Consider the following 19729-nt stretch of genomic DNA (forward strand, 5'->3'; position numbering starts at 1 on the left):
AAATGGAATGCGGGGCTTCAAAATACGGTTTATCAACCTCCTAACCCTGCTATTTCCAAAAATGAAAAATGTAAAATTTATCTCACGAAGAACTTCTCTGTAAAACTCCCTGTGTATTCAAAGCTACTTTATTACCTCGTAGCTTATTAATTAGTTGTTGCTCTCAGCCTGACTAACTCATGATTCTCTCTTTGGAGCATACCGCCACCTGATGTACGTATACAGTCAATGCAGTCTACTGCATGCCTTCATAACACACGCGAGACAGGCGTGTCGCATTTCCGTCTCTTGTCAGCAAAACGGGCGTCGGTCAAAGATTGGACTGTGAGGTAGTTCAGACTTGACCAGGTTAGTGATGATTACCCTGATGGATGAAAATCCACTTTCGTCGGTGCTTAGTCCGTCTTTTTTTTTTTTTTTAAAGTTTCCCATCTGTTGTCTAACTTCATCAAAACGGGCGTCTGTCAGTGACGGACAGACAGATCGGTCTGTCGGTCAGACAGAATGCCCACCTCTGAAAATGACGATTCTCTGTCCATAGGCAGCATTGTGTCTAGCTCCACGCCCGTGGTCCAAAAATGCTAGCTAAGATAATTCCAACTTTATTCTCATAAAGTTAACAATTAAAATTTTGGAATGCAATGAAATCTCATAAAATACTGGATTTTTTCACATAGATTTCATTTCATTGTTATCACAACAAATGTTTTAACCAGAGATTTTTAAAACTAGTGTTGCTCTCAATGTTGTCCTATTAGAAAAGAGAACTATGACGAATGACTTCATACTATGTGGCTTATACACAACCGCCGCAATCCTATGACGCTGCCATTTTGCTATTTCGGGATCCAGACGTAATTAATGAACCTAAAAGGTGCTCAGGCGGCATCCACAAAGCCAGGATCATTTCCATTCCCTAACGGCTTGGTGCTATTCCCTAGCTAGCGTTAACCCGCACGCATGTTCATCGTGTAGGAACAAGATAAGAATAGACAGGTGCTTATGTTGGCTTAGTAACTTACAAGCGTGCGCCGCCTCCTTCTCGTGTGAACTCATCGGCACTGAGAGGAGCTCAGGGGAAAACAGAGGGCATCCTTTTTGTCAGCAGCAGGTGCTGCAGAGAGGAGCTATTGTACCTGGAAAACCACAAGACTGGCATGTTTTCAAGGGACTCACTAACAAATAAAAGAAGTAGCATAACTTTATTCCCGTAATATTATGACTTGATTCTCAGAATAGTAGATTTGTTTTATGTCGTAATGTTTTGACTTAATTGGAAAAGAAAGCAAAAACAAGTCACGAAACGCAGAACAGCTGAACTTTATTTTTACATCCCCTGTAGAAAGACTTTTTCAATTGTGTTGCATAGGTTATGGGTCACATTAATAGTAGAAAAAGGTTTTATCTTGATCAAAAAAAAAATTATATCAACCAAAACCTGCAAATTGTGTGTAGACTTTTATATTCACTGTAAACGATGACTTTTTATTTATAATTTGACCTCATTCCTGTGATTTTTATTTTTTTTATTTTTATTTATTCTCTGTGTTGTAATTTTATTTTCCAAATTAGAAGTGTGTAAGGATGAATCGTTTAATCAACAACTAATTAATCATGAAATGAATTGGTAATGATTTTTCATAGTCAAGGAATCGTTCACATCTTTTTAGTTTAACATTGTCCAAATGCCGGCAATTTCAGCTTCTCAACAGTGAATAGTCTCAGATTTCTGTGGTTCTCCATAAAAGCAAACTGATTATCTCTGTGTTGAAACGACATACAATTGTTTTTACTTTGGAAAACTATGATTGAAATATTTTCCTATTTTCTGACATGTTTACAGACTAAACCAGTATCTGAATCATAATTAATTTTTCAATTTCAAATAATGTTTTGTTTTTTAATAAAGTAGATGTCAATGTATACATGTTTTTTTAATACGAGTCATAAATTAATCCATAAAATAATTTAATGGTTAAGAGATCATCATACAATTTGAATATCAGACACAGACCAGCCAAGTAAACATAAAATATAGTTTTTAAATGTTGATTTTATTTAAGGGAAAAAAACTATTCAAAGCTAACTGTCCATGTGTGAAAAAGTACTTGTTAACCCTTGAACCCTTGTTGAATCATGAATTAACATTGGCTAATCACATTTTATTTTGAAAGCCGAGTTCATTTTTACCGACCACACTCAAGCCGATCACCTCCGGACCTGTTCAGTCACGAAATCACTGATATACTGTCGGTAGAACCCATTCCCATAAATGGATGGCTTTATTCTCTTCATATTTTTGTTGTGTGGTCCTAATACTCCCCAGTAGCCTCTTGATGTTATTTAGGGGAGACTTTCTGTTTTGAATCACCAAGCTGATGACCAGATGCACTAAACATGTAAAATTCCTTCTTTTGTATACACGTCTTCTTCCATTCACACTTGCTAATTTCCTGCGTAATTTCCCGGGAGGGGGGGCACAGTGGAACTTTATGTATAAATTCCCAAGAGACAATAGAAGACCCCCGGCTATTGCGGTCGGGCTCCTTGGTGGGTCCTGAGGCGTAACAGCCCACCATAAATAAATGAGATTGAGAGTTGTATACGTTGACTTGGACTCTGGCCAGGTTGCATTGTTGCAATGTTTGTGTGCTTCTTCCTCCTATTGACTTCAGTGGCTGAGATGTCGCTAAATGGCAACATGGACACTCGGCCAGAAATATGTCCTACGTGGCTTCTGCATTATCCCTTCACTTGGGGACCAAAAGTCTACTTTATTGTGCCTATTCAGATCAACGGTCATGAATTTAAAATAACGTACAAGGTTATTTCAGCTAAAAATGAATGTCTTACAATTGCAGCAAATTAATTCTCTAACCATATACAGTATTGTATATTTTAGGTCAGTAAAATTATCAATTATAATAACTCATACTGTGTAATATCAATTTTAGTTTTATAATGTTAGTACTCTTTCTTGGGAAACTTTTTCCTATCAAAGTTCTTCTCGCGTAATATTTTGATTTATTTTGTGTAATTTTTCACGCGTATTAGAAAAATGTCCTTTTAAAATCACAACTTTATTCTTGCTAAAACGACAGACTTGAAAAATCTAAAATTACAACCTTCTTATCATAAAATGTCATTGTTATATGGTGTAGATAAAGTGCTATAAATGCACACCATTTATCATTTACCATTTGTAACTCCATGACTTAATTCTCATAATATTACAACATAACTCTAGTAAAAATGACAGCTTTCATTTCTTACAAACTATTTTTAAAATTTTCAGACTTTATTCTCCTGGTCCTGGTCTTATTTCTACCAATTTTACTACATTGTTCTCGTAAACGTATGCTTTTGTGCAATTTTGGGAAAATTACTTTGCTCATAATATTAATTTACTCCCGTATTTTTTCTCATCAACTTCAAATGTACTCTTTTTGGAATATTCCAATATTATATTATGATAGTGTAATTTCATTAAAAAAAAACAAAAAACATTTTCCTCGTAAATTGGCCATCATAACTTTGTTACGACTTTATTCTCCTTCAGTCATGAAGGAGGGTTATCAGCGGATCACCAGAGAACATTGTTAGTGTGAAGAACATTTGCTTTATACACAAGTGAAGAAAGATGAATTGATGTTCCCAGAGTTGGAATTCCATGGCTCCCTCCCCCTCCTTGTCGCTAATTTGCTGCTCCATCATCGGAAAGCAGGATGAACGGCGTGCTCGTGTGAAGTACACTCGCAAGCTTTCTACGGGAGTATCGGAAAATCTTCCACAGGAGTATGTGAATTAAGACTTCCTGTGCGGAATGAAAACTGCTTGCTTACCTTTACCAACTACTATTATTGTTACCACTACCAGCTGCAACAGGGCTCCTATGATTGACGACTCAATAACAAGCTTAGCTTTTGCAAGTGAGGGCTTTGCCCGAATGTCTTTTTGACCCTTTAAGGCCACCTTAGTTTTCGAAACATGCAACTAGCTAAGTGGCACACCGGTTTGCTATCTGCAGCACATTACTCGCATAAAAATTGATTTTGCATAACGCTCAGACAAATATGCATCTGAGGTTTAGAGTTTTGTCCACTCGTGGTCGCCATCCTCACATTTGATATTGTAGTATCTGTGACTTTGAATGTGTGTGGCTTAGAAAGCTGGGGCCTCACCTTCGTAGTGAAAGCCATCGAATAAGGATAGCAGCTAGATTTAACTGGCTAACCGTTCGCCAGTCTGCGCGTTGAGTGCCTCTGGGCAACAGTTGTGACCGTTCAGCTACTGTATAAATGTGCTTATGTTATTTTGTTTTTGTTTGTTCAATAAAGCGGTAAAGCGCATCCTTGACCACCCTAGCTAACTAACTAGCCGTGGTAGCCTATATTAAATTAGCTATTAAATTATTTATGTTAGCTTATACAGTACGTGCATATGCGTAAGCCAGTTCTGCTTTGCAATAAACACATTGCATTTTATCTTCTTTGTTAAAAGAGTGAAATGTTCCCAAACTTTGAACAATCTCTGTCATTTTCACACTTTTTATTCATGGCTCGTGCTCATTGCTACTTGAGTCTGGAGTAACATTAGGCAGTGTGGAAAAGGGATCACTGCGAAGCAGAAATTTTTGATACAGCGAAAAATCTACAATATAAAATTAGATATGAGTGATTTAAAAATCGGCGGCACGGTGGTCGACTGGTTAGCACGTCCGCCTCACAGTTCAGAGGTCGTGGGTTCGAGCCCGGCTCCGGCCTCCCTGTGTGGAGTTTGCATGTTCTCCCCGTGCCTGCGTGGGTTTTCTCCGGGTACTCCGGTTTCCTCCCACATTCCAAAAACATGCATGGTAAGTTGATTGGATACTCTAAATTGCCCCAAGGTGTGATTGTGAGTGCGGATGTTTGTCTCTGTGTGCCCTGCGATTGGCTGGCAACCAATTCAGGGTGTCCCCCGCCTACTGCCCAAAGACAGCTGGGATAGGCTCCAGCACGCCCCGCGACCCTTGTGAGGATAAGCGGTACAGATAATGGATGGATGGATGATTTAAAAATCCACACAAAGTTGACTGAGATATTGCAAAGGACGACTATTGGGAAGTTACTCTTGCCTCGGCTTGGTTTTATTCTCATAATTGTATGTATGGAAAGCGATATATAAAACTAACAATCAGTACCCTTTAACAATGTTCAAACTACAATATTTCCTTTATTTCAACAGAGCCATCACTGTACTTCGGTGAGCCCGAGTACATGGTGGATGAGAGTTCGGGTTACGTGGAGGTGAAGGTGTGGAGGACGGGCACTGATCTCTCCAAGACGGCCACCGTGACCGTTCGCTCCAGGAAGAGCGAGCCCGTTTCGGCTGAAGGTTAACGTTCAACACAACACTTGAGAATGTTGCATTACCATGATGACACTCATATATTTATGATTTACACAGCCGGATTGGACTATGTGGGCATCAGCCGCAATCTGGACTTTGCGCCTGGAGTAACCATGCAGACGTTCAGGGTGACCATCCTGGACGACCTGGGCCAGCCTGAGCTGGAGGGCCCGGAAACCTTCGATCTGGTGTTAAGGATGCCCATGAATGCCGTGCTGGGGGAACCCAGCAAGACCACCATCACCATCAATGATACCATCACGGATGGTAAGTCTAGACGGTCAACCTACGTCAACCTAAGTCAAGTCATACATGCTTACTCACAACATATATCCGCGCATTAGCCACTTTCAAAGAGCAAGTTGCACTGACATCATAGTAAACCAGCAACCAAATGTTTGCAAAATTACCTTCAAAGTTATAGAGGTATAATGAGATCTAGCTCAAGCTTGAAATAATGAAATGGTAACTCCAGCAGACAGCAAGGGAATGTTTTTTGACTTGACCAGAAGATTTTTACTTTTTAACTTTATTGGATGACCAATATGTTCTGTGGATAGAGGTGACGTCAGCGAGTTTGGGGTGCTGGAAAGTAGCACCCCACCTAGGTGACGGATGAAATTAGATGTCGTAGCTTTGTGTCAGTTATTTTGACTTTCTTTTAGCCCACATTTTCTCTGATTCCAGCGTTATGTTTCTGAGAATTTGAGATCTTTGTAACTCCAACCCTTCCATATTTTACTGTTCATGTCAGGACTCAGTCCCTTGCAGTGTATCTTGAAAATGCACATTTTCAAATGTAAACTTGTCAAGGCTTTTCGTTCAAGTCTAAGTCAAGTTTTACCCAAAAGATCCTAATCCTGGAGACTTCTGACTTGAGTCAAGTTATGTGTCTTGAGACTCCCACCTCTGGTGGTATCCTGGTATGACTCTGTTGTGACAACCTTGCTGTCTTTACAGTGCCCAAGGTCCAGTTTAAGGAGGGAAGCTACAAAGTGGACGAGGCTGACGGGGAGGTCAAAGCCATAGTGTACCGCAATGGAGACATCGGCATCAGGTCCACGGTGCGCTGCTACACCCGACAGGGCACTGCTCAGGTGATGATGGACTACAGCGAGAGACCCAACACAGACACATCAATCATCACCTTCCTTCCAGGTCAGTTTGAGTCTTACACCCCACCAGTGTGTATCTGTACTGCTATGAATGTGTTGCATTAAGACACTTGTTAAATATACCTGATAATATACTTGGGATTACTATGGCAACGATTATGGGAAATGTCCAAGGAAAAAAACTCACAAAAGTGACTGGAAGGACACTTTTAATAGTCATTTTTCAGGAGCCCCCTAAAATGGCAAGTTTGTTCAACCAATTGCATTGCATCGTGAAAGAGAGCAAACCATTTCGACACTTTAGATTGGTCAATAATGTGTAAAAGTAACATCCACGCGTGAGGACTGACCAGTAGTATAGACTTTTGAAAAAATATGAAATTAACCAAAATGTGACTTTTGGCCCGACGCCAGCGAAATGGTAATGTATCATATTGCATCATCTTGTATTACAACTAACGTATGACGTTGTTTTGTATCATATTGTAATGTATCAGACCACATTGTATTGTCTGGTATATTAACATATCACAATGTATTCGCCTTTCATCATATTGAGTTAATAGTTATATTTTGTAACATATTTAATTTGATCAAATTACAACTACAATATCAGTTTGTATCATATCGTAATGCATCGTATTTTATTGTACTGTATATTATTGTATAGCAATATATTTGTATTGTATCATATTACATCACATTTCAATCGTAATTGGATTGGATCGGATCGTATCACCCTGCATGGCATGATAATATCGCATTCTAGCATTCCATATCATATTGTATTGTATCCTATTTTATTGTATCATAATATATCATCTTATCGTATCACAACGTATTTGAATCAGATCGCAATTGTATCTATCGTATTGTATCGTATCACATTGATTCATATTTTTGTTGTATCCTACCGCCTATCGTATGTATAGTATTTCATATCAAATTATATGATATTGCATCGTATTGTATTGTAATATAATCAAATATATCATATCTTATCATATCTTAATGTATCATTTTGTAATATTTGTATCGTATTGCATTACATTGTATCTCATCATATTGCATGATATTGTTTGTATCGCAGTGTAATGTATGAGTATAATGTCATAGTGGAAGCAGATTGCATTGCATTGTATTGTAACATCGCATCATATTTTGTAGTGACGCTTATTTCATTGTAAGGTGTTGTAGCATATCGTATTGTATCGTATCAGACTGCATCGTATTGTAGTGTATGGTATCACGTGGTATCGTAAGATATAACACAATCAAATAACTCCTTGAATTCTGATTGCAAAAAAAATCTGATCAAATGTGGTGAAATCGTGAATGAAATTAGCATTCCAAGCAGAAATTATAATCCGACAATATTTTCAACAGCTAATCCGTTTCACAAACACATTTCCAAGCACCTGAAATTAATGCAGGATAGATAACTTTTTTTTAGCCACCGTTGCTTAATTTCTCTTGGAATTGGAATATTGGACCTTTTCTTTGACCACCCGTTAAGGCAGAATTCTAGTCAGGCTTGAACTAAGGTATGCATGCATTTTTGTTGCCATTGCTTCTAGGCACAGTAGCAATAATCTTTCCATACCTCCTCATAGGCGAGACGGAGAAGCCTTGCGTGGTCAAGCTGGAGGATGACTCGGTTCATGAGGAGGATGAGGAGTTCCGTCTGGTCCTCGGAACGCCCAAGAGCAAGTCGCCGTACGGGGCGTCGATGGGCGAGCAGAAGGAGGCCCTGATCAAAATCACAGACAGCAAAGACAGTACGTAACAAAAACCGTTATGAACCGTACCCTCAACTGGTTGGCTCACTGGTTTTTCTCTCTACTTCCTCTTTTAGAGCCCATCATTCGCTTCTCTGAGATCAAGTACAGCGTGCGAGAGCCGCAGGTTAAAGGCGACGTTGCCCTCGTCAAGATCCCCATCCTGCGTGCCGGCGACACCTCTAAAATGTCGGTGGTGAGGATACACACCAAGGACGGCTCGGCAACCTCCGGGGAGGACTACAACCCACTGTCGGAAGGTGAGACCGCCCAACATGCTGCCTTTTGATGTCATACCACAGTACAGACTCGCCCCTACTTACTGTATTGATATGATATATTCCAGAATCCTGTTTGTTACTTTTGAAGGAAAGTAATACTGTGATCACCGTGTGTAGTGGGGCGGGATCCTAGCGCCCTCCATTAACTAGTCGTCAATGGTTTTACAGTAAACTACATAGGTGGTTTGAAACAATAAGAATAAGAATAAGAATAAGAATAAGAATGCCTTTATTGATCCCACAGTGGGATCAAGCACACTTCTTTTTTTGAAGAACTGTTCAATCTGCCAAACTGGAAAGCTTTTTGTCAGCACTCACTCTGTTTGGACCCGTGATTAGAAAAAAGGAAAAATACCACCTACAACAAAAATCGTACGATGCAAGCACAAAACACAAAGGTTACCTGAATTTTCACACTTTGTTTCTGTTTCCATCTAGTGGTGGAAAGCTTGAAGCTAACCTGTATGTCAAGTTTGCTCGCAAGACAAACCCCCAAAATTGACGGAGCGGCGTTGCATAACTGTGTTTGCATGTCTGAAATGTTATTACATTGAATGTTTGCAAGTACAGGAGTGCCTGTAGAGGTGATGAAGGCTGACATTATTTTCCGTAGACGTGGAGTTCAAAGAGGGCGACAAGGAGCATTTTGTGGAGATTGAGATTCTTTACGACGGCCAGCGGGAGATGAGGGAAGCCTTCACGGTGCACATGAAGCCCGATGACAACATGGTGGCTGAGATACAGGTGACGGCGCATAGCTACAAATGTGCGAAAATAGCCCTGCAACAGCTGGCATTGCTGTCAGCGCGTCTCAACCACTATACCTTATAAAAAGCCATGGAATGAGACAGGAGGTGGGGTCGGGAGTTAACATTAGATGGAGCTAAAAACAGAATGTAAGCCACTGCGTAGAAATAGCCTATCGAAATTGTGACCCGAGTTCCATTCAAGGCTGCATTATTCCTTGTCAAAAACATCTGGAGCTACATCACAGGGGACAATTATATAATGTGTCATCTTCAACACCGCATATACAGTAAATAGGCAGTCCAAAAATCCAAAAATGTAAGAAAGAAATTGCATCATTTCATAATGTATTGTGTTCGTATCATCATGGCAACCTATTGTATCAGATTGTGACATAACATGTTGTAATTACATCGTTTCGTACATTACCAATTTTTTTTACCATACTGTAATATTTTGCATCAAACGGTATCACATTTTAAATTTGTAACTTATCATTGTATATCGTATCAAAAAGTATTGCAACATAATGTACAGTATCTTATCCTAATACTGTGTATCGTACCGTAAGGTATCGCAATGTATTGTATAGTTATTATTGCAACGTATTGTGTCCTAACGTAATGTACTGGTATCATATTGTAATTATTGTAATGTCTCGTACCACATCATATGTATTTTATTGTAATGTATCATCATATCGTAATATAATACATCACATCGTAATGTACTGTATTATATGTCATCTAATTTCCCTCATGGGATGAATAAATTATCCATCTAACATTGCACATTGCAATGTATTGCATCATACAGTATAATGGTATTGTAATATATTGTATTGTGAGGTAACATATCATAATCTAGTTTAATGTAATAATCTATTGCCTCCAGTGGCGGAGCCCGAACGTGGCTAATGGGTGGGCCTGGAAAAATCAGCGTGTGCCTGAATATTTCTCTCACTGAGCACAATACTCCGGTCCTGACATTGTATATTCAAATTAAAAACACAAAAAAATAACGACATTATTATTTGAACAAAACAATGAGTCGCAAGACAAAATAACAGCTAATTAGCTTTTATAGCTAATCTTTGCTGTATTTTCTTTGATAACCATGTAATGATGCCTTTCCTGCTCTCGCTAGATGAACAAAGCTATCGTGTACATTGAGGAGATGGACAGCGTGGCGGACGTCACTTTCCCGGCGGTACCCAACGTGGTTTCCCTGCTTATGTATGACGATACGTTCAAAACCAAAGACAACCCCAACCCGGTCAACGGCTATCCAGTGGTGTGTGTGACAGTAAGTATCATGTCTCCTTTGTTTCAGTATCAGGACGTCAAGATTGTTACATTGCTAGCATGACTTGCTCATTATTGAGTACTGCCAAAAATGAAATGTTACCGGTTTGACGTTGTATTTGTTGGAATGTGCAATCAATTAAAACATAAGAGCCTGATGATCCGATTCTCACATCCATCCCTATTCAATATTTACCATATCCCTGTCAATGTTTGCCTGTCTTGTAGGCCTGCAACCCCAAATACAACGACTTTGACAAAACTGGTTCCATCTGCTCGGCGGAGAACATCAACGACACCCTCACCCAGTACCGCTGGCTGGTCAGTGCCCCGACTGGGTCGGATGGTGTGACCAGTCCTATGAGAGAGGTGGACACCAACACCTTCTTTACCAACACCAAATCCATCACCTTGGATTCCATCTACTTCCAAGCGGGCTCCAGAATCCAGTGTGCCGCCAGGGCCTTCAACGCCAACGGGGATGCTGGTCTGGAGCTTTCCAGTCCCATCGTTGTGATCAGCAAGGAGGAAGGTAAGTACCGTAGATGGCATGAAGAACGTAGCCCCGGTTGGAGGGCGCCCAATTTATCAACCCTAACCTCTTTGCAGGCATGTGTCAACCGCGGCTCCAAGGCACCGTTGGAGCCGAACCTTTCTCTGCGAAGATCCGCTACACAGGCCCGGATGACCCGGACTTCCCCAACCTCATCAAGCTGACCATCAACATGCCCCATATGGATGGTGAGGGAACGCACTCTTGGATGGTGTACCAAAAATAAATATATTGGTCGTCCCCAACAACAGTGGTGGAAAGTACCAGTAGTTTGTTACTCTACCTAAATCGTGTTTTCAGGTGTCTAATTTACTTCAGTATTTCTTTTTCTGACACTTTTTACTTTTACTTCTGCATTGGAAATCCAGTTTCTCTACTTTCTACTTCTTACTTTGTCGAAATGGGCTATATATTTTTTGCAACCTCCTCGGATGATGTCAATGTAAAAAAACTAAACAAAAAAAAAAACATGTGAATAGAGAGAGGTAAAGTAACCAACGGTTGAGCTCTCGATTGATATCGTGGGAAAACAGGGACAGCGGTGACATGGAGGAAAGTGAACCAGGGAGCAACACAGATTCGGAGTAATAATATTAATCAAAGAATTTGTGGAAAATACATTTTTTTGGGTGAAACGAAGAAAAACACTATTTTCTGGCGTTCAAAAATTGCCTGTTTAATCTGGAAAAATGGATAGACCTGCAAGTACGGTCTATTTTTTCAGTTGTTATCATTAGCTAATGTAGTTTTTTTGTTATTTACTGTGGTCACAATGTTAGCAAAGCGAACATGTTGATTTAGTAAAAACAACACAACATGCGAAATACAACATTTCTTTATTTTTCTCAGTACAAGCGCTATGTAAGCTAATAAAAGAGCGAAACTACCTTTTTTTGATTTGCTAAGTTGTTATAATGGGTAATACCCTATGTAACTGACATTCGCATTTTTATTTTTGTACCAAAGTACGTTTAGCCTGTACTTCTAGGAGTAGAATCAAAGCTTCTATTTTTTAAGTCTTTTTTTTCACACAAGCATTTATTCTTGCAACAGGCATGTTGCCGGTGATCTCCACAAGACCGATGTCCAACTTCGAGCTCACACTAAGTCCCGACGGCACCCGCGTTGGCAACCACCGTTGCTCCAACTTACTGGATTTCAACGAAATCCAAACGGGGCACGGTTTCATCACTGACGCGACAAAAAACCCTGAGATCATCGGCGAAACGTCACCCTACCAGTACAGCAATGCCATGCGCTCGTCCAACTCTCTACGCTTTTACCGGAACCTCAATTTGGAGGCCTGCCTCTGGGAGTTCACCAGCTACTACGACATGTCGGAGTTGTTGAATGACTGCGGTGGCTCCATAGGCACTGATGGACAGGTATGAAAAAAATGTTTGGAAGTAGATTTCAGATTTAAAATTTAAGTTGATATAACTTTTTATAGGTTTTCAGGTGTGAGGTTGACTGGATCATTGAAAACTGTTTAACAAAGGACCATGACTGATCCCATGGACATGTAGACTAATCCGTTTTGAAGTGACATATCAACCAATCACTGGGATTATTTGAATTTATCAGCATGTAGACTGGCCAGGGAGAGGAGTGACTGGTCTGGGGGCTAGGCGGGCTGGGGCCACAGAAACCGTTTATTTTAATATGGGACCAGAGAAACAAATCGACATGGAACTGAGTGATTTCAGTGAGACACTGACCATATAAAGTCTTTTAACAGGCAGAGAAAAGTGCAGTATCAGGGCCATGTAAGAAGAATACCCTGATTGACGCGCAGACCAATTTCCACATTTCGAACAATTCCACATTTTTCAACAAATATTTCCTCATACATTTTCAGTGAGATATTCAACAAATTCACGTTTTCACCTACAAAATTCCAATTTTAAGGCATAGTCAACATTAATGCCTTCGACTTCCTCATTCATTCCACGTTCCCACGATTCTCACATTCCACATTTTTCTCCAAATAATTCCCCATTCATTTCCAATGAGACATTCAACAGATTGTTACCATTCAAAATACAAAATGTCCAGATCGTTCAATCCACCAACGGAATGATTTTGAACATTCTGAAACTTCTGAAGTCTTAAACTTATAGTCAAGTCATCGCGCAACTAATGCATACTGACTATTTCAAATCCCCAAATGACATATAGTTGCAGTTCATTTTGAGCTGGACTTTGACACCACCATTCTGTTTTCCCAGGTGCTCAACTTGGTGCAGTCCTACGTCACCCTGCGTGTGCCCCTCTTTGTGTCCTACGTGTTCCACTCCCCGGTAGCCGTGGGTGGCTGGCAGCACTTCGACCTCCAGTCGGAGCTCAAGCTCACCTTCGTGTACGACACGGCCATCCTCTGGCAAGAGGGCATCGGAAGCCCGCCCGAGTCGGAGCTGCAAGGTCAAATCTGATGCTGCCGCCCCCTAAAGGCATTCACGGTATGGTATTTATTTTCTTAAACTTGATTTAAAACCAAACCTCTGCAGGAGCCATGTACCCCACCAGCATGCGCATAAATGAGGAGGGCCGCCTGGTGGTCAACTTCAAGACAGAGGCTCGCTTCAGGGGGCAGTTTGTTATGATTCACCCAGGTAAGACATCAAGAGTGGTTGCTCTATAAATGCAGTCTCCTATTGGATTACCCTACATCCTCTCTTGGGTTATTTCTGGAGTTCCACTACTTGCGGGGTTGGAGAGTAGAGGGGGTTTCCGGCGTTAAAGTACCAGCAGTTGTCATGCAAGCAAATGTCAGGCAGCGTTTACGGTCCAAGAGGCCAAGACAATATAAAAGGTCAGGTTATAAATATGGGCGCTTTAATGCTATACATGTCCGGTTTTCAGGGACCAGCGTGTCTTCCATGGTGATATGCGCCGACCACCCTGGCTTGACGTTCACCTTGGCCCTGGTCAGGACCGAGCCCACACACAATCAGCCCATGCAACAGTGGAGTTTCGTCTCCGACTTCGCCGTAAGTCGTAAAACCACTATAATGCGATTCTCACAAAACGTTTGGGAAATTGGGATTTGGAGTGAAATTTGAATTCACAAGGAGTTGGTTTCCTTCTTTTTTTTTGGTTTTCTTACTGAACCGAGAAGTTTATTGGTCCATTTATGGACACTTGTGAATTCTGCTGTTCAGCTCTTTGCTAGAGAACAGTTGGACATGCGCATTCAAAAGGTTAGAAAAGGAAAAAAGCTTATTGTGCATTTTAGGTCTGTCTTGAAATGTCACCTGAAAGTCCAATAGCTAGCCCTAACTTTTTGAAAGTGGTGTATGTGCATATCAACAATCGAACTTAATGATTTTGCATATCCTTTAGGTGCGGGATTACTCTGGGACATACACAGTGAAGCTGGTCCCCTGTATTGCCTCCCCCAACGGAGAGTTCAGCATCCCTCCCGTATGCCATCCCAGGGAGCCTTTGACTTTCGATATGGACATTCGCTTCCAGCAGGTAAACTCAACCGAATTCTCTTAACAAAATCTTCCCAAGGCTCCAAATAAACAGCTTCGTATCACAGTTTGCGAGTCAAAATTCACAAATTGTGCCTCATTAAAACACAGTGAAAATCAAATCTGAGAATCACAGATTTTTTTTTTCTGAACTGCGGAAACTGTCCCAAAAAACTTCGCTGGACTGGATGCACACACGTTAACGTGCTGCAATGTCACTGATGCGCAGGTGCCACACAAACTAGCTAGAAATTAGCTTCAACTGGCTACTAGTGTGGCTAAATACCAAACAAAAATGCTCCTAAAAAATAATAATCACCTCCGTGATGGCAAATAAGCTACACTTCTTACAAGTTTCTCATGAAGGGATGATGAGTAGTAATTGACAGAAGATGGAGAAGCTATAGGCCTATGCTTATTGCTAAGCTAACCCGAGATTCACATGTTAACGTCAAACACCAGAATTAAGTTCTTGGTTGATCAAGTACACTTTTTACAGAAATATGGTTGGAACCGCAATAAAGTGGAGTTTATCCAACTTTGAACAGCAAAATAGCAGGCAAATCAATATGGGTCCGGAGAGAAAATTACAGTATATACATAATGAATCATTTTAATCAATCTAGCTTTGCTAAAGGACCATAGGCGTACAACCCATTCAGGAATACTAAATTTGAACTGAATATTTTATGTTTGAAATGGCCCCACTGAAAATGTTTCTCGAAAAGAAAATACAGTTTACTGCTATTCACAATGTGAATTTAAGAAATAAAAAATGATGATTATATAAAAAAGGAACCCAATTTTTCATTTGTTATCTTGTCATATTTGTATGGTTTATCATATTCTTGCTTCAGGTCCCTGGGATTAACCTGCAAAAAATTGCTCCTCAAAATTTGAAAGTTGCTCCTCAAATGAAATAATTAATTCGCAAAACTGCTCCTCAAAGAAAAAAAAGTTGTTTCGAGCCGGGCTTCCCTTTGTGGGAATTGTAATTTGATTCCTGGCGGTGGTTGTTCCCTTCAGGTGAGCGACCCAGTAGCGGCCGAGTTTAGCCTCAACACACAGATGTTCCTACTTTCCAAGAAGGAGCTGTGGTTGTCTGATGGCTCGATGGGCTTTGGGGAGGGCACCGATGCCGCCTTTTCAGAAGGTACAACACTCCCACCTGATGGATTTTATCCAGCATTACGGCTGATGAGGCTAATAATGAACATTTCTGGTCTTCGTAGGCTCGTCAATCTACGGCCGTGTGATGGTGGACCCCGTGCAGAACCTGGGCGACTCTTTCTCCTGCAGCATTGAGAAAGTGTTCCTGTGCACCGGAGCCGACGGCTACGTTCCCAAATACAACCCCACCAATAAGGAGTACGGCTGCCTGGCCGATTCCCCCTCTCTGCTCTACAGATTTAAGATCCTGGTAAGAACCTGGATTCCTTAAATTTTCTGTATCTTCTTCAGGGTCATGGAGGGACTAATTTAGGTTGCAGGTGGAGGTCACCTGTCAATCTCACATGACGTCACCCAGAGACAGACACACCATAATTTTCAGTGGCTGTTTTATAAAACACTGAAACCATTTTAGTCTTCAGTGATCCTAATCTAAGTTATTATTATTTTTTTTTTTTTTATAAACCTCAAAGTCAAGTCTTCAATTAGGAATTAAAGTATGTGTTTTCACAAACATCAATTTTGAGCTTTACTGAGCTTAACATGTTTGTAAACATTAAAAACAATTTATGGACTTAAGTGAATTTGAAAAGTAGAGCTCAGCGAAGCCTAACATACGTGATTTCATAAACGTCAAAGATAAGTGAGAACCTTTACTGAGGTTAACAATTTGTAGACTTAATATACCTGTACATGATATTTGAGATTGAAACCGTTCTTGTTTTGGCAAACCTTAAAGACAATTTTGAGTCTTCAGTTAGCCTAAGGTAAGTGTTTTGGTAAACACTGAAGACAATTTGGAATGAACTTAAAACATGTAGACAATTTTGCCATCAGCAAACCTAATAGCTTAGCCTGCACTGAACCAAACATGAATGAATTAATTCGTAAACTAATCCTCAGTGCACCTACACTTTAAAAACAGTTGGGTTAAAAATAACACAATTTTGGGTAAGAAATGGACCGATCCACTACTTGAGTCTCCCAACTCACCAAGTTGACCCAACGTTCTGCAAAAACAACCTCAAAAAGTGGTATTTTTTTACAAAACAACCCCAAAAATTGGGCTGTTTTGTACAAAGCAATGCAAGAAGGTGGGTCAACTTGACCCAATTAGTGGATCGGTCCATTTTTTACCCAAAATTGTGCAACTGTTTTTAGGGTGAACGTGTTTCTCGAACTAAGACAATTTAATGTCTTCAATGAGCTTAACACAAGTGTTGTGTTAAACAAAGATGATTTAATCAAACATAAACCAAACATACAATGCATGTTTCATTGCACATCAGAGAAAAGTAAGTCTTGAATTTGAAACTAACAGGTGGAATCGTATTCTTGATATACAGTATTGTGTACATATATTGTAGACAATTTAATTTAATTTATTTTTTCATTCATCATCATCGCTTTTCAGGACAAGGCCCAACCAGAGACTCAGGCGGCGGCATTTGGTGACATTGCTTTCAAGGCCACACTGGCTCACGACACGGCTGGAGCTTTGCCTTTAGTCAAACAACCAGGATCCGACGGCTTCACTCTCTCATCAACTCCACTATTCCAGGTTGGGATGGTTCTCTATTGATCGGTTATTCCTAACCATTGTGCTGCAAAAATGAATAGGGTATTTTCCAGTTCTATTTAATTGGTTCGAAAAAAATTCATCTACAATTATATCTTTGCTCATCTGTCTATGCTTGCCACAGGGAGAGCAATTAAATGCTTTTTTTTTCACTAGATGGCAGAAGATACTATTAACCTGTGTGTCCACGTGTTGCCATTTATACTACAGAATAATAGGCTAGCGTAAGTTTCAGCTACCGGTAAGCAAGCCTAGATTTCACACTCTCACACAATTTGTAGAACTGGAAAAAAAGCTCATCATTATTGCAGGCTACATTGGCATAGTTGCACCCTTCATGACTTCAATTTTATTATTTGTTTTTTCATATTTATCATACTTTGTTTTGGATCATCAAGCCAATTCTTGGACCTCACAAAGGCACTCTAAGTAAATACAAAATGCAGTTTCTAAACAATTATAATTTGAAAAAAGCGGAATTTTGCTGAATCTATGTGAAAAAAGTAATTTGTGAGGCCCCTAAATTGAACAGAAAATGGTGTAGAAACAGATAGAAAGAGATATAACAACACTCACAAGCACATATTCTTTTTACTGCATGAAAAAAAAAAAAAGTAAAATTAGAGTAGCAGTAGAAGAAATTTCATTTGTTTGAGCCGGCATGACTGTATTATACAGTACTGCGCCCCAGTGACCATTGGGTGACCCGAATGACTTAATGATGTTATTACTCAATGTTTTTATAAATGCAGTATTAACAGAGTGATCGTTTTTCTTATTAAAAAAATGAATAAAAACTTCGGGGGGTGCAAAACTGGAAGGGATTATGGCCTTTCCATTCATTTCAAGAAACTAAACTTGCATCTCAAGGCACCCTTGTATGTGCGTGTGTTCGTGTGACATGCAGGTGGCTGCAGGCCGGGAGTGGTACATTCATACCATCTACACCGTGCGCTCCAGAGAGAACGCCAACCGCGGCAAACGTAGCGTGGACCACCTCCACCACAGCCTATCTTCCGCCCCAGACAACCCCCTCCGGCGTCAGCGCCGCGCCGCCCCCCTTGTCGCCGGCCCCGCCGTCGCCCAGGACATCGGCGCCGACAACAACCGCGGCACCAACATCCAGCACATCGCCCTGGACCGAGCCGACCGCGTGGTGGTCAGCCAGCGCCAGCCCTGGTCCTCGGGATTGGAGCGTGAGCCTGCGCTCGAGCGCCCCTTAGTGGCGAGTTCCGGCGGGGAGGCCCCAGACAGCTCCACATTGCCCATGATTGTGGGCCTGGTGGGTCTGATCGTCCTGGCCTGTCTGATCGCGGCCGTCGTGGTGTTGCTGTTGCGGCGCAAAAAGAAGGAAAAGAGACAGTTCCCTCCCTACGCCAGCTCGTCATCCGCCGCCTACAACCGAGGCTCCACCAGGATGTGGGGTGGCTCGGATAGTTCCGAGGTCTAGAGGTGGGACCCCCCCATCCAACGGTCCCCCCCCCCCACACTCCGCCCCACCTATTGACTATAGTAGTCTCCTCCACCACTGTGCCTTCACTTCCCAACTTGTGTAGCACTGAAAACAGTACCAGAACCACTTTGACTGGGCCCCCCCCCCCCCGTGCCAAGTTCCACTTTTCTGAGGCCCAGAATCTTTTTCATATAAACCAATGAAAAAATATAAATGAACAAGTGTTCAAAATACAACTCTGGAACAAATGTTAAGAGACCACTGACGACAAATCTTCATTGAGATACGGAGGAAATTGTAAACAAAAAAAAATTGCTTAATCATGTACTCTTGCAGTGGTCTCTTCATTCTTTCCAGCTGTGTATATGATCAAAAATGGGTAGGGGGAGAGCCCTGATGAGAATATCAAAACACTGCAAGTAATTGACGCCCAAATCATTTTTAGACACCCCTTCAGTGCCGCCTTCCAGCCCTCACTGGCTACCACCAACAACCATCACACACTTGCAGATTTTACAACAACCCGCCATCTATTCTACAGAGGGCGACTCCACAAGCCTGGACTGTGTTGTTGCCTATTGTATAAGTTTGAACCGTAAACATATCACAAACTAACATCCTAAAACACAATCATTGGAAACTCATTTTATAGCATGAGCCTTAAAAATAAAAGGCTTAGCAGAAAACATGCGGTGAAGACTATAACTTTTGCTAACCATCCAGGCTAAATATGTATGTAGCTCGTCCCCAACGTACAAAGATCTTCATGTCAGTCAAGATGGTTCACTTCTACATACTTTATTAGCCAGGGCTATGATGTCATCTCATGGCATTATAGGGTGAGCACATGGAGAGCCGTGAATAGGTGAGTTTTTCAGCAAATAG

At 40.9% G+C, this 19729-nt stretch overlaps 1 protein-coding gene across 1 annotated transcript in view; it reads left to right on the forward strand.

Moving 5' to 3' along the window:
• Window positions 1–18841, forward strand: part of frem3 (Fras1 related extracellular matrix 3) — a 36297-nt gene extending 17456 nt beyond the window's left edge. Inside the window, exons 7-24 of the mRNA XM_086033551.1 lie at window positions 5224–5373; window positions 5446–5655; window positions 6349–6546; window positions 8117–8281; window positions 8359–8541; window positions 9176–9306; window positions 10456–10614; window positions 10842–11145; window positions 11223–11354; window positions 12220–12551; window positions 13395–13587; window positions 13674–13778; window positions 14029–14156; window positions 14509–14643; window positions 15669–15795; window positions 15875–16062; window positions 17227–17373; window positions 18299–18841. Coding sequence (XP_085889677.1) covers window positions 5224–5373; window positions 5446–5655; window positions 6349–6546; window positions 8117–8281; window positions 8359–8541; window positions 9176–9306; window positions 10456–10614; window positions 10842–11145; window positions 11223–11354; window positions 12220–12551; window positions 13395–13587; window positions 13674–13778; window positions 14029–14156; window positions 14509–14643; window positions 15669–15795; window positions 15875–16062; window positions 17227–17373; window positions 18299–18841 — 3530 coding nt within the window. The remainder of the gene's footprint in view (window positions 1–5223; window positions 5374–5445; window positions 5656–6348; window positions 6547–8116; window positions 8282–8358; window positions 8542–9175; window positions 9307–10455; window positions 10615–10841; window positions 11146–11222; window positions 11355–12219; window positions 12552–13394; window positions 13588–13673; window positions 13779–14028; window positions 14157–14508; window positions 14644–15668; window positions 15796–15874; window positions 16063–17226; window positions 17374–18298) is intronic.
• Window positions 18842–19729: the final 888 nt, after the last annotated feature.

Source organism: Filicampus tigris, chromosome 6 (genome assembly GCF_054856515.1).
Source record: "Filicampus tigris isolate MCC_2025a chromosome 6, RoL_Ftig_1.0, whole genome shotgun sequence".
In the NCBI taxonomy this organism is placed as follows: domain Eukaryota; kingdom Metazoa; phylum Chordata; class Actinopteri; order Syngnathiformes; family Syngnathidae; genus Filicampus; species Filicampus tigris.